Source organism: Diadema antillarum, unplaced genomic scaffold (assembly GCF_040938485.1).
Source record: "Diadema antillarum isolate AM-2024a unplaced genomic scaffold, OU_Dant_1.0 seq00000054_RagTag, whole genome shotgun sequence".
Lineage (NCBI taxonomy): Eukaryota > Metazoa > Echinodermata > Echinoidea > Diadematoida > Diadematidae > Diadema > Diadema antillarum.
The window spans coordinates 388,655-404,876 of record NW_027271162.1 but is presented as its reverse complement, the minus strand read 5'-3'; the positions used below and the strand labels follow the sequence as shown (position 1 = coordinate 404,876).

General features: G+C 37.8%; 1 protein-coding gene across 1 annotated transcript; it reads left to right on the top strand.

Moving 5' to 3' along the window:
* Positions 1–544: 544 nt before the first annotated feature.
* On the top strand, positions 545–12,008 carry LOC139725701 (arylsulfatase A-like). Its single transcript, XM_071636783.1, has 6 exons — positions 545–840; positions 5,858–6,357; positions 6,908–7,052; positions 9,127–9,379; positions 10,605–10,813; positions 11,777–12,008. The coding sequence occupies exons 1-6, from the start codon at positions 545–547 to the stop codon at positions 12,006–12,008; spliced, it is 1,635 nt and encodes a 544-aa protein (XP_071492884.1).
* Positions 12,009–16,222: the final 4,214 nt, after the last annotated feature.

Genomic DNA, 16,222 nt, shown 5'->3' with positions numbered 1-16,222 from the left:
ATGATTCGCTTTATATAATTATATAATTCTATTTCTTTATGAATAAAACATGTTTACATTTATTAACGTATATTCTTGACAAAAAAAAATGTAGAGAAAAGATCAAACCAATCAATTACAAACATTCTTTTGTTTTCAAAGTACATAAAGCAGTACGTTCTTGGATCTCGTGTGTCTTTGGACCTGGAGATATATACACGTATAACTTCGTAAGTTACTGTGTTACGAGATCGATTTCAACAGTTTGCATTATGTAACAACATGAACAAATAGACTAAAAGTGTTATGGCAATGCAAGATTTCCTTTTCTCGTCGCTTAAAATGAACGGGCAGTACAACGGGAAAAGAGCTCTGTTCACGAAGAGCGATTGAATTCAGAATAGCCTTGCAGAAATGCATTCAGCCGTTCACTTATATCAGGGAGGTGACCTCCCTGCTTTTACATACTATTGCACAGCAGATCGGCTCGAATTGTGTGTTGAATGTTTGTAGGACGATTTGCGTATAAGACACCAACCGACAGCGAGAAGAGATTCCCATCGATATGGAACGCAAAATGTTCATAAAAGTTTTCGGAACTCTGATTTTCCTAATTGGCAACTTTGCCCGGATCGATGGGAGTCACCATCTTAAATGGGAAGGAGTTGCAGAGGATGTCCTGCTAGCCACGCGTCAGCGGCAGAAGCCAAATATCATTATTTTCTTGGCCGACGATCTGGGGTACGGAGATCTGGCCTGCTATGGACATCCGACATCACAGACGCCCAACATTGACTCCCTGGCCCAAAGTGGGATGAAGTTTACCCAGTTTTATGCTTCTCCTCTTTGTACTCCAACCAGGTGAGATAAAGAGAAAACAACAACAACAACAAATGAATTAAAATCGTTGGTCCATTTCATATATTACGAGCCAACTCCTTTAAAATCTGTGGTGTATTGAATGCTACGTGACAGTTACATTAGGGGCAGTGCAATATACGCTCTACACTACACCTCATCTTTATCTCACCATAATCAAAGGCTCAAATGAACCATTATTCAATTTGCAGGCACAGACACTTGTTGGTCGTAAAGGAGTCTGGGCCAAGACTACTACATGCACCGATGGCACTGTAAAATAATTATAGGGCTCACACCCGTAAATACAATGGAATGTCCCAGAACCTTCACAAATTCGTACCAAAGATACCAAAATAAATGAAGAAAAAAATTAATTAAAAATCAATGATGTAGTTTGGCAAAAAACTGAATAGCTGTAGATATTGAGTATGAATTCCTCTATAAATTGCATTTTGGTTAGAAGATGAAAGCTTTTCTGGTGGAATTTGAGGGGACTATATTTCATTGGGTACGTGTACGGAAAATGGGTGATTTTTTTGAGTGACAAGAACTCGTAGTCTGGCATTGCGGACCCCTGGACAGAATTTGAACTGAATTATCCACCCTGAAAATGTGATGGATGAAAGGGTATATCAAACTTATCCAGGTAAGTGAAGCTGAAACATCTCATTTCTCTCAGCTATTTTACAGAATTTTTTGAAATTTGATTTTTAACACACATCCCTATGGGGAAATATTTATGGGTGTGAGCCCTATACACAGTGCCAGACATTTGTGCATTCAAACTCACCGTCCATTGTCCGGAGTCTGTCGTTTAAAGGTACTCTTTAACATTGGGAGCAGTGATTTGAAAAAAAAAATGTTCGACTTATCACATTCGATGCGTATGTTTAGGTCAGTTGTATCACAAATCATTCTACCATGTATTTTTTTTTTTGGTAATAAAACCTAAAATATAAATAGATATCACTATTTTCTCATTAAACCATATCTGTAGACGGTTTATTCTAGGAACGATTTCATCGTAACTATTGACATATTTTGTATATCTAACAATACTACTTATTCTTAACATTTATCATACTGATAAACAATATTTTACATTGGTTGCTTCTGCCCCTTACTTACATTTTTGGATTATTTTGAAGCGCTAAAGCTGGGGGTTTGTTTCATCTGCCTATGGAAAATAATGCCTGTAAGCTTCTTCTTGCGAAACCCCATGACGGATCTGACCAAATTTGGCAACTTGATCTAAATTGTTCAACTGACCACCATGGCCCCTCCCTGAATAACCCAAAAGCCCCACAATGAGCGAATCCTAAAAGGGATGGTGTAGTATTGGTTGAGGTGAAGATTTAGCTTTTAACTTTTTGGGAGATACTTAGACACCCCTCTATGAAATTTAAAAGAGTAAATATACAATTCTAAGAGGTATTCAAAGTTTATTTGCTGAGAATCGGGTTTGAAATAGCTGAGATATCCAAAAACAAAGTAAAACAAAGCGTGTGTAGTAAAAGGTTGGTCCCACCTTTTCTTGGGATTGCTTTGTTTTGGACATCTCAGCCATTCAAAACCAATTTTCATCAAAATAAACTTTGAATTCCTCTTATATTATACTCTTACATAACTATATCATAAGAGGTTTCTCAGTATCTGAAAAATAAGAAGAATATCGTCAATAAACGTTGAAAACTCGCCGTTCACAATAGTTTGTTTACTTTATTTCCAACTGAGAAGATGGCTGGATAGCCCATATTCAGTGCAATAGCTGGTTTTCTGTGGGGTCCAGTTGGATGTAAGAAGGCACCACTTCACCGGGTTGAACCATCCTTAATTACAAGGGACCTATACAACGAAGTTGTTGGTCCATGGTTGAACAGCCAGCTCTTTGCTATGAATAAATGAAGCGGGATCTTTTACGTTCATGAGTTGTGACTCTCTCCATGGACCTATGCTCTCTCACACAATGGGACCTCCAGTTTTTAATGTCCCGTATTCGAGGGACAGATCGTGTGTTTTGCCTCTTTCTACTATACTAACAGGGGACTGTAATATATCTTACACACAACACTATAAGTGCTCATTAGGACCCGGTAATCGAACTGGGGTCAGTGATGTAGGCCTATATAGACGCTAATTCACTGCGCTTTGCAGCGGATCATGACCCATGACAAATCTGTTGTGAAGAAGACAATCATGGCTATTCAAGGCACATTATTCACAATCTTATGCTTGGTGGTCACTGTAGTATATCCCGGGCAGGAAGGTCTACACACTACTACCACAGCCTTGACGCTGCTCACTGATCTGATTCTCATGCTAATGGTGTGGAGGTGGATGTAGGTCAGTTGGAGGAAAAGATGAAGATACAGCTAACCATACTGCCTTTCCTTTCTTCGTTGGACTTGGTCTATTTCTTATTTGTTTGTATTACGTGCATGCATTAGGCTTCGTGATGAACGACAGTCCAGAGATCGATCTCGCATTGCTCGTTACCGGTATAGTCTTCCGGTATCAGGTTGTGAACCATCTGTGTGCTACATTATACTATCTGCTCATTGGTTTGTGTGAGAGTTGTGCACATTATAAGTTGACCCATTAGTACAGAAGAGGTTTATGACCAAGCGTGGGGTTCATAAAAGTTGCCTGATTAACTCGCTGCCCACCGGTATACATTCGAAGACCACTATAGCACCGGTCAACGAATATAATTATGTGCGTCAAAGCTAACCCTCATTGGTAATGATCGACTCCAACCGACATTCTTCGGCTGTGTGCGTACTTCTGAGATATCAGGGATTAATCTGTGCACAATTCGTTTCATAATATGTCATTGAGGCTGCCATGTCATCATCCTTGTTCACTGCATTTTGTTATAAATTTTGAAAACATTGTTATTCCTCATCCCAGTCACTATAAATTCTGAAACTCTGTACTCAGTATTAAACTTATCAATAGTTGTTCAAATGTAAAAGTTTGAAAATCTTCGGGAGATCCCCTTTAACCCATTTTACGATCAGCTCTTCATATAATAAATGTATAACGGAGTCCGAGTTCGATATATTGATGGTATATCAAACAGTTAACTCAGTAAACGCTTAAGAAACAAAAAAAAAAAAACCTCATGTGCAATTCAACCTTGGTAGCTCTGAGCGCGATTTTGAGAATTAACCATTAAGTATTAATCAATATTTACATACAAATATAACGACATCAAATTGTACGATTAACTCAACAACAGCTAATTACGTACAAACTACAAAGGAAACCTCACCAATAATGCTGAGTGTATCTTAAAGGCCTATCACAATAGCGTGGAGACACAGGGTGTGACGACTGGCCCGGCTCTAAGGGTTTTGAGAATCCCCATATAGGAATACATGAGTTGGGGCTCAAGGAAGCAGAACAAAAGAAGAAGGCATGCATAGATTTTACACCCGTAGGTGAATTTGTTAAGCAAGCGGTATTGTAATTGAATTACACTGAAATATGTGAGGCTCCTATGTCATCAACTATGTTCAGTGTAATTTGTTTAAGATTTTTAGATTACAGGTTTCTCTGCTCAAGGTCCACAATGAATTCCACGAGTCTATACATGGAGCTGTTGATTTACGTACTACATGATGTGAAATTATGAAAATCGTCTGGAATGATCCTTAAAGTGCCAATATCAATCCTTTTAAAGTCCATCACCAGATAGAGTACAAAGGTAAAGTGGGGTAAGTGGAACACTTAATCCTTTATTCGTATATCACACACACACAAAAAAAAAATAAAACGCGCCAAGAAATATTCAAGCATCACAGTTTGACCATTAACATGCACAATACAAATATGTGATATTGCTTTGGGTAAATATTGTTCAAAATTAAGTTCAAAATTACACTTCAGTCATAACTATTCCATTGCCCCACTTACCCCGACGTACTGGAGTAAATGAAAAAAAAAAACTTTGTTCGCATAGGATTGTCTTCACAAAATTTTCTCCTCTAAGTTTGACAGTTAATCGAATAAAGAGTTCCCTGCAAGAAGTTTTGGCAAAAAGTAGCACCATAAACACGATGAGTAATTTAAAACCCCAATTTTAAGTTGAGTGTGCATCATTTCCATTTTCAAATTTACCGCCCTGACGTCATGGTCTTATACAGGCTAACAAAATGCCATTTCTATGAGCAAGTTAGTCCACAAAATTATCATTTTTTACTTACAAAAAAAAAATCTTCTGAAGACTAAAACGAGTCTTTTCACGAGTTTTCGGACATGTAAACTTGTCAATCAAATATTTTGAAGAAAAATAAGCCTAAAATGAGTTTGAATACAACAAAGCACTGACAGGAAGCTCTATCATCTCGATGATGACGTCGCTCTCAACACACCGGCGATCAATATTTCGTCTGAGGAGAAAATACCCGAAATTAAACTAAAAAGTAAATAAAGAAAAAAATCTACTAACGTTTTGTTGAAAGTCTAGTTACGTGTTGTACAATCTTTCAATCACCACACAAAAATACGCTTTTTAATAAAAAAGGACACCAAACAATACCTCGTCTTATCCACTGGTTATAAAATAGCTACGACGCAAAATCTTGGAGTGAGGCTGTGGGATGTTCAGGATGATTGACGATTTTAGCTCTGATAATTCTAATGTTTGCCACAATGAAGGCATACATTTTGTTTCTACGTAATTGTTTGTTAATTCGTACAAAACTTTCACTCCACTTATGCCTTCTCCCAAACAATGTACGTATATACCCACAATCCTTCAAGAGTTCCACTAACCCCAGTGTTCCAGTTACCCCCACCTTACCCTAAAATAAAGCTTTCGTAGTACACTGATACTTTACTTGTTTCATAAAAAGGAACATTTCTTAAAGTTATGATTAAAAATGTACTTTTCCATCTTTTTTCACAGCATTAACCGTGAATATCTCAACTTGAGAAGAAGGGATTCAATTTGTTTTGCGATAAAACGCTTTAGATTATGTCTTTGTGTTTCTTTTTTCTCTTAAAACTATAGGGCGTCTCTTATGACTGGCAGATATCAGACAAGGGTAGGTGCTTACCCAGTAGTTTTCAACCCGGATTCCCTTGGAGGGCTACCCCTAAGTGAAATCACCATAGCCGAACTCCTGGAACCACGAGGCTACGACACGTACATGGTCGGGAAGTGGCACTTGGGGGTAGGAAGGGAACGGGAGTTTTTGCCAACAAAGCAAGGCTTTCATCGCTACTACGGTTTGCCTTTCTCCAATGACCAGTGCCCTTGTCCGGTATGCACGTACCCGGATCAGCCCTGCGTCTACGCCGACGAGAAGGTGGACACGTGCGCATCGGACGACGTCGCACCTTGCGCTATCTTCTCCGATGATGACATATACAAACAACCGATGAATCCGACGACGCTCACGCAAGAGTACACCGCGAAAGCACGCCAGTGGATTTCCGAGAGCGCAGAAAAGGATAATCCATTTTTCCTGTACTACGCATTCAATCACGTACACTTTCCTCAATTTGCTGGTATGCTGGATAATGAGAATTATCTTTTTATGAAATTTTAGTATAAGTTTACATGATTATATTGCCATTTGTTAATATTCATCGACCACGGAACATTATTTTCATAAGGTTAAAAAAGCACGACACAGTAGGAATGCCTAACTGTGGTAATGAAATAATATCTCCAGTATATTGTGATTAAAATACACGTGCATATATATATATATATATATATATATATATATATATATATGGTCAAAGATAATGTTCTTGTAACGAGGAGACTGAGATAAATGTAACATGCCAGAGAATTTGAAAATCAGCATATTTTCATTTTTATAATAACTATGGTTATATCTACGTCATTTTGATGTTCAGCACGAAATTGACACACGAGAAATTTCTTTTGTTTCGTTCTTTGGTTGTTGTTGTTGTTGCTTATTTATATTATTTCAATGTATCTCTTTCATCACAACATTTCCTTGTTTCTGGCTGCCACTGGTTTGTAGATTTCGCATCACACAATGTTACGCACCAGTTTTGCCTTTTCGCTCCCATGCCCAAACTACAGTCAAAGATTTTACGAACTCAAGCAGACGGGGCATTTTTGGTGACGCCCTCTTCGAGCTAGATGCGGCAGTTGGTGACGTCATGAAAGCTATACAAGACGCTGGCCAGACAGAGAACACACTAACATTCTTCCTATCAGACAATGGGTAATGTCACTCTTTACTTTCTTTTAAAGGAGACCTCCGGATGATTTGTCAGACTTTAACACTCGAACAACTATAACGCCGATGGGGTGACAAGACCTTGTATCTGCAATTTTGGTGAAAATGACTTTTTTTATTAATACACGTAGTCAAATAATGGATTAAGTGTTGTCCTGTCCAAATCCCAACTGTCTTACTCCAAAAATGAAGCCATCACAGCATTTCAACAAATTGCAATAAACAAGGATGATAACATGCAGCCTCACCATCGAGTGCATGAGTTTGGGCTAAAGGAAGCAGAACAAAAGAAAGAGACATATATCTATTTCACACAAGTGAACTCACAAGCAAGTGGTATTGCAACGGAGTTACACCGCTACTCTTCTGAAATATGTGAGCCTCCTATATGTCATCATCATTATTCAGTGTAATTTGTTTAAAGTATGGTGAACGAGAAAAATAAAAGGACGATATTCATAAACAAGGTGATTTATACATTTCTAGAAAGCTTAAGTCTCTAGGAATATTAATAATTAACTTTCAGAAGGTAAAAACGTCTCCAGAACGATGGAGAGATGGTGTTTTGAGACCCTCTTTAGACCACCAGAACCCGATCTGACGGCGAAATTTTGGCAACCAAAAATATGACGTCACGAAATGTGCGCTCTGCTACCACTCCATCCACACAGTGGGCTCCGTCTATGGAGGGCCGTTGAGGACGTGGTGCGTTTGGGGCATACGTATGGAGAGGCAGTGTGCCCATTTTCATGTATGCCCCAAACGAGTTGTATCCGAGGCAGCCTTCCATATCCGTCGCCTCTCCCTCGCTTCTTCTACCACTCCGACTTTGCCACTATCACTATCAGTGTCATTGTCACTGTCTTAACTCAATTCACTCTCGATGTCAATCTCAAAGTCTTTCCGCACAATATGAGGTAAAAACTGGACGTTTTAATGTCTCAGCCGAGAAAGCAGAGGCGACTAAACACAGGCCAGGTATTGCATCCGCTCACTAAGCAATACGTGCTTTATGAATGGCGGCCTCGATGTCCCGCTGCACTCGTAAAGGGTTGTGTTCATTTCGTGACGTCATGTTTTAGGGCTCGAAAAAGACGGCTGTTCCGGAGCGATTTCTCAGTGGCGCGAATATCTTTTAAAAAGTCACATTAAAAATCTGCTTTAAGAGACGTTTTATTCTGCTTTGACACCTTCTGTTATAATTGTCTTGATTTTAATGTCTCGTTCACCATACTTTAAGGTTTTTCAAAGTACTTAGTATTGGTTTTTCTACTCAAGGACCACAATAAATTCCACAAATCTATACATTGAGCTGTCGCTTTATGTACTGCATGATGTGAAATTATGAAAATCGTCTAGAATGCGCCTTTAAGGTTTTTAAAAGTATTGATTTCTCTGCTCGAGGACCACAACGAATTCCCTATATCAATACATGGAGCTGTCGATTTATGTTCTACATGATGTGAAATTGCGAAAATCGTCTGGAATTCCCCTTAAATGGCATAGAAAAAGCAATGGGATAGTACTATATGACCCAATATTCCGAGAGAGTTATAGAGGGATCGTTACTTGCATGGAAAAAGTGATATCCATTGTTGAGAAAATTATAATATGAGTGAAAGCAAACTAAATGAAAATAACTGCCTCAGGAAAATATAAAACAAGGAAACAGAAAGATCTTAGTAGTGAGAACGCCCAAAGGAATAACTCGCAACATGCAATTTTCAGTCATGTATTGATATAGACCTATATATCATGTCTCTAAACTGCTTTTTGAATAGATGAATGGCTTTTACATTATTTAAAGTTGTCAGCAGGCATACATTGTCAAGATCTATTGCAGTCGATTAATTGATAACCAGTTCTATCATAACTCAAAGATTCGAAGCATCAAAATATCCCTATCGTAATGGGTGACGGGGAAAACGTCTTTACAGCGTTCTTCGGATAATACTGATATTAGTACAGCAATAGTATTTGAATTATAAAGTCAACATGCCTTATTCCTGTATGAAAAAGCATAATTACTACTGCCTCCCTCCGGTTTGGGTTTTTGCAGTGCAAACTTGAAAGAATACACACTCGGTGGTAGCAGCGGGCCGCTGAAATGTGGGAAATTTTCGACGTATGAGGGAGGCATGCGAGTCCCCTTCATTGCTCACTGGCCTGGACAAATCCATCCTGGCCCGTCCGCAGAACTCGGGAGCATACTCGACCTCCTTCCTACCATCGCCAGCATTGCGGGGGCAGAGGTTCCAAGCGTTCCCTTAGATGGATACGATCTCAGCGGAGTGCTTTTTAACAACGACGAGGTATGAGTATACTGCAGTTACAACATCACATACAAATGCATATTTTGATTTGCGTTCATTCATGGTGCCCTAATCATTACTTTTGCAGTGAAACGAATATCTAGAAACAAACCATATAGGATTTTTGAATAATGTTTTCTTCTATTTTTCTTTATATTACTTGGATACGCCTACCAAAAAACAAAACCAACTTCCAAACCAATATTCTGGTTGTGACCTCATCTGTCAATCACTGCTAAAGTGCTAATATGATTAGCAAAAGACACCCGAATGCACCCTCCTCAAGATCGAGCATAACTTGCATGTTCACTCGCCATGTCTTTTATTAGTCACATTAATATCATAGAAACATGCAGGTTATGCTAAGTCGAGGGAAAGGTGCATTGCAACGACAAAGTGATCCTAATAAATAAAGATTGCCTAGTTTTACTTTGTTTGGGATATCTCAACCATCTCAAAACCGATTTTTCATCAAAACATCAAAGTTTGAATTCTTCTTAGAATGGTGAGTTCTTTAGTATTCATCAAGTGGTTTCTGAATACCCCATGTATCTCTCAAAAAGTTTGGAGCTGAATCCTCATCTCAACCAATACTACGCCACCCCTTTAACTATAAACAAGATTGTGCGATCCTTTGTTCACAGAGAAAAAAAAATGTGAGAAGCAGAAAAATCGACATGGATCATAGCCTGATGTCCCTTTTTGTCGTTACATCGTAACTTTGTGGTTCGAAAAGATTTCTCTCTAAATCTTATTTTGAATTCATTCATTCATTCATTCATTCATTCATTCATTCATTCATTCATTCCTTTATTCATTCATTCTCCAACAGAATATGTAAATACATTTCTATTGCATACTATACAAGTGCATAATCAAACTAGTTTATGTGTGTGTGTTTTCTTTTCTGTACTTTATCAACTATCAAAGCCTCAAATCTTATTCCTATTTCAAATTCATTCATTCATTTATTCTCCAACAAAACATGAGTTTATACAATCAGTTCATAATCAGACCAGTTTATGTGTGTGTGTATTTTTCTTTTCTGTATTTTATCAAACCTCTTTATATTTATATATATATATATATATATATATATATATATATATATATATATAATATATATATATATATATATATTATATATATATATATATATATATATATATATATATATATATCTTCTTCTATAATATTTCTCTCTTTAATATTTCCTCTCTTTTAGAGTCCAAGAGAAAAGCTGTTCTACTTCGGACCTGCTCCTTCCCGTGAAGTAGGCCCTCTCGCGGTGAGGTTTAAACAGTTTAAGGCGCATTTTTTCATCGACGGACCATACCAGCCCGCCATGGACGCGAGGGAGTGCACGCCTTTATATATGCCCGAGGAACTGGATCTACCGCTACTCTTCGATCTCAATAGCGACCCCGAGGAGAGGTAAATGATCATATCATATTGACACATTGGTTAGTTAAATATCAGTCCGCGACTGAAAAAAAAAATCATTACGCAATAGCCGGCCACCTCTCATACTGTCCCATAGACAAAACATTTTGTTTTAACAAAACGCTAATGGAAACGAGAGAAGTCGCACGTGATAAAATCAGTGAACGCATTTTGGGGGCACGCACTGCGGTTAGCTATATAGGACGCAAGACACTGAAGCTGTTAGCTTGGGCTTATTGGTGATGCTCTGATAATGCTATGCCTTTAACACCACAAATTACCTTGCTAACCCACCATGATTTGATGAATGATAACTTTATTGTTCCCATCATGATGAACCAAGTGATGACTTTTACTGATGAGGGGACGAAGATTGTTCTAACTGCAGGGTTTGAATCGCCTTCGGCGAGGTGGTGTAAATCCCTCCACTTTCATTTTGAGATTCATGACTTCTCTCAGCATAGCGTTTCAAACCTTTGAAGTAGAGCATCCTGTCTGTGTCCAACCCCCCCCCCCCCCTCCAGACACACACACACACACACACACACACACACACACACACACACACACACACACCTGCATCATCATCTGTATGACGTCATCCGGATGATATGACATGTACCTGTCATCCAGCAATAAACTCGCAGGGCAGCATATTGTTGCCAATATTGCTTTTTTTATTAAATGACCTGAGTGTTCAAAACACGATTTCGAAATAGTTTGTATTCCTACAAAGCACGTTGACCAGTTTTGATCAGGAATCGACAAACACAGAAAAGTCAGACTAATTGGAATGGTTACAGTTTGTTATTCCGAAGGAAGAATCTGCTATGTTAAATATTATGCAGTTTAAAAAGATGAACTCGTCAGATGAGAATGATAAGGGCGTTAAGTTGTCACAAAACCCATAGTGTTCAAGACCACTTAACGCCCTTTAATTCTCATTCTCAACAGACGAACTTATCTAATAGCTCCATATTTCCTTCAATCCACTTTCATTCTGTCTCTTGTCAATGTGATGCGAAAGCTTCAACTTGAACAGCGCCACCTGGGCCAAAGAGGTGTTGAAGGAGATCAGGAGGATGCGGAGGAAATTTATGGCAGAACTGACATGGGCACCATCTCAAACACTTTCATCGGACCCGGCCGTGCAACCCTGCTGCAATCCGGATTGTCCGCCAGATGATCCTAATTTTCCTAAATGCTGTCCATGTGTCCATAAACAAGATCACTACCCTCTATAGATATCTGAACTTGTTTTCATATTTTCCTGTGGTGCTTGGATTGGAAGTTTTGTTGTTAACATGGTTATGTAATTCAAATCTACCTTGTGGACACATATAAAAACAAACAATGAAATACCATGACAGTTGATATCAAGTAGGCGTACATTTGCGCTTTAATGATCAATGGGATAAATTGCCACTAAAGATGTATCACTGTCTGGGATATATAATTGTTGTAGGTACCTCTATCTCTATACCTCTGATATCCCTTGTGTGCCAACCTTACCTTGAATATGTATGTATATTGTAGAGCTATAAGCAAATTAATGTTTTTGAATAAAATCTATAAATTTACGTATAGATTTTAGCGAATTATACATGAAAAAGCGAAGCATTGTGTGTGGACTGATGTCCATAAAATCGAATCTAGATTAAAAGGTATAGCGTTGATAGACATAAGCGAGATCCAGGAAAGAGGGAGCAATTAGATCAAATGTTTCCTGCGTAGAAACTCAGATTCACAATGTTGGCTATTATAGGTTTTCCCGGCCAATTTTGCATTTTTGTCAGTCCATTTGATAGAAGGTTCATTCAATTTAGCAAAACCCCTCGTTATCGCACACTCTGTCTTTCAAAATTGCATCTTGTGCGTTCAATTTAGCATTTTGATCAATGAAATTTTCACAATCATGTGGCTTTCGAATTCGTAAAAAGAAGATGAGCAGTCTGTATAACTCGACTAGACGCAAGAGCGTCTTTTGGGTTGAGTATACTTCTGAAATATTTATCGACTTTATCTCAATCGAATATTTGACACTTGTCTGAAAGGGAAGTTTGCAATCATATCTCGGACAAAGATTTTGCAGTATTTGAGCTCATCATAGATTGAAAAAGGTTCATAGAAAGCTTTGCCATAAAGTTTCTAGACGTTTGAGAAGAGGTGATGACGTCATACGACTGACTATTTTTTTTTCTTGGCAAGAACATTGTTCATGGTTAGTAATTATACACAGTCTTTCATAAGGTTAACAAGGTGAAGGTATACCTTATCGATTTTAAGTACAAACGGAAGAGTTCAGTACATGTATCTATCTTTTTTCTTGTCTAATTCAATTCTAATATTAGTTTTGTTTTTTGACAGAAGATATTACACAATTCACTCTTTTTTTTAAACAAAAGAATAATGCAGAAGATATGATTATTATACATCTGAGCCGCTAGCGTTTATAGGAGAGATATAAGTGGAATTCATTAACGTCGGGTGGGATATTCATGAAAACATTAATTAGGAGGGATATAGAATAAGCAATGGACGGGAATAGACTGTTGTTAAATGAATAAATTGTCAAAACACGAATAAAAGAAAACATTTTAATATTCAACAGGTTATTAGAAGCAAACTTCTACCGAACAGAAGAACCAATTTTATGGAGAACGAACGTTTGCTTATAATTCCTCTATTGTTTGGAATTTTGATTTACGCCACAGTCCAAGACAAATTACTACCTTTACTGATCCCTCGCGTGATATGTTTGTTTACATTTTTCTCTTCTGTTTCATTGTGAACGTGATGTTTTCTTTTTAGAAAGTGAAATAGATTTGAATTTGAAATTTGAAAAAAATGGCAATATTAATAGATTCAACTCTCCTTTGAAAGCACTTTTTTTCTTCTTTTACAGTGTAAGCAAACATGAAGCTCGGAACCATCATTGCAACTGAATTATTATGTCTTTGTATAATCTTTCCAATTTTGGAGCGCATATAGGGACACAAGTATGCACCATGTATTATGCACTGTATAAGCGCTGTTAGTTACTGCGAGTATCATTATTATCATTATCATTGTTGTTGTTGTTGTTGTTGTTGTTATTGTTATTAATCATATTCATGTAAACGTACGGGAAAATAATTACAAATGACACGTAGAGCTTTCCGTTGCAGGGATGATGCTCTGTTCAGTAAAGTCTGGTGAGCATTGCCCAATGCTAAAATTCCATGAATGATGTAAACAATATCAATGATACTAGCCTGGACGTAAGCAGAATTCGTTTGTGTAAGAGTGTGTATGAAAGAGTATGTATATCTGTGTGGAAGTAAACGTTGATACCAAAAGTGGGTTCGTGTGAACAGACAGATTACGTCACTGCACTGGAAACAAACTGAGAATATTGAGAGTGGTCTATTTTCCTAAAAACATATTTCCCTAAATATTCTTCAAATCCACAGTTTGGATTTGATAAATCGATGAATACAATTTGCTCTGGGTAGGTTATTATTTCATTTCTCTTCACATATTTACCTTTGACATTTTTACCTTTGACATAGTCTCTTTCATTACCTCTGACATTCTTACCTCTGACGTTTTTACTTCTGACATCCTTACCTCTGAGATTTTTACTTCTGACATTTTTACTCGTGACATTTTTACCTCTGACATTCTTCTGACATTTTTATCTCTGACATTTTTAACTCTAACATTTTTACTTCTGTCATTTTTACCTCTGATATTTGTACCTCTGACATTTTTACTTCTGACATTGATACCTCAGACATTTTTACTTCTGACATTTGTACCTCTGACATTTTAACCTCCGACATTATTAGCTCTGACATTTTTACTTCTGATATTTTTACCTCTGACATTATTACCTCTGATATTTTTACTTCTGGCATTTTACCTCTGACATTTTTACTTCTGACATTTCTACCTCTGACATTTTTACCTCTGACATTTTTACTTCTGACATTGATACCTCAGACATTTTTACTTCTGACATTTTCACCTCTGACATTTTACTTCTTACATTTCTACCTCTGACATTTTTACCTCTGACATTATTACACCGAACCATGCTGTTCATTCATGCTGAAGGACCTATTGACATGTTATACAGAACTTTCCAGATATGTTTTCACCTACTCTCGGCAGAGGAGGATGAACAGCTATTATACAGTGCTGAGGGCAGCCTTGAAAGAAGTAGCAAAACAGTTCCGCTGTTTGTGGGCCAATTTTCTGCCAGTGTTGATGCGTGGTCGGCCCATTTCCTTGGAGTGATGGATTTTTTAAAGGCAAAATCCTCACCCTGCTGCTTATAAGTGAATAATCTCTGTCTCACCAGAACCTCTTGGTTGAAAATCTAATTATAAAAAGAGATCGTGTGAAAATTAGAAATACTCAGACTAGATACATTAGTAAATGTAGTTTCAAGGCTTATTTATGGTATAGGCACAGGTGTTAGGAGGGATTAGATTAGGGGCCAATTTTTCCATTCCTCACATTTTTTTTTTTTACATATTTCTCATAAGGGTTAAAAATTCATATTCCCATCATTTGGAATATGATTCCAATGCATCGTTTTCAGATCAAGAAGTGTAGAATAATTTCGTTCGTTGTACTTGACTTTTATTCGAGAAGGACCCTCACTGTAAATCCTGTGTTGAGCATTTTGGGAAGTAGAACATAATTATCATGATGATTGATCATGCCCTTGCAATCACACTTTCCAACAAGCTGCGTGCAAATCACTCTAGCGCGGAAGATCGATGGATATCATTGTGGCCAAATTTGTCGATTGCTGATAATGAATAACGGAAAAATTAAATGGCAACCATGAAAGGATAGCCTATGAGATTGTGGTCTCCAGCAAGCCTTTTTGACTAATATTCCTCATTATACCCCCGCCAAACGAAGTTTGAAGGGGGTATATAGGAATCAGCGGGCGGTCGGTCCGTTGCAAATCTTGCGTCGCGAACTACTTCCTCAGTTTTCAACCGATTCCCATAAAACTTGGCACAGATGTGTGCCTTGGGTTGTAGATGTGCAAGACGTATTTTTTGACAGTACCCAAAAGTACGTTGCCATGGTAACGGCATATTATGGGCAAAAATGGGTACAAATCTTGCGTCGCGAACTCCTCCCACAGTTTTTGATCAATTTTTATGAAATTAGGTACAGATGTTCATCTGAATATGTTAATGTGCAAGACACATATTTCCGCAGTGGCAAAAAGTGCGTTGCCATGGTAACGGCATGTTATTGGTAAAATATAGGGCAAAATGCTTCATGGCAAAACTGCTTCATCAGTGTTCTTCCAATTCTCATGGAATTCATATTGAATGTTTGTCTTACACTGCAAAAAGTCCGGTGTTAAATAGTGAACATCGAGCTGGTGTT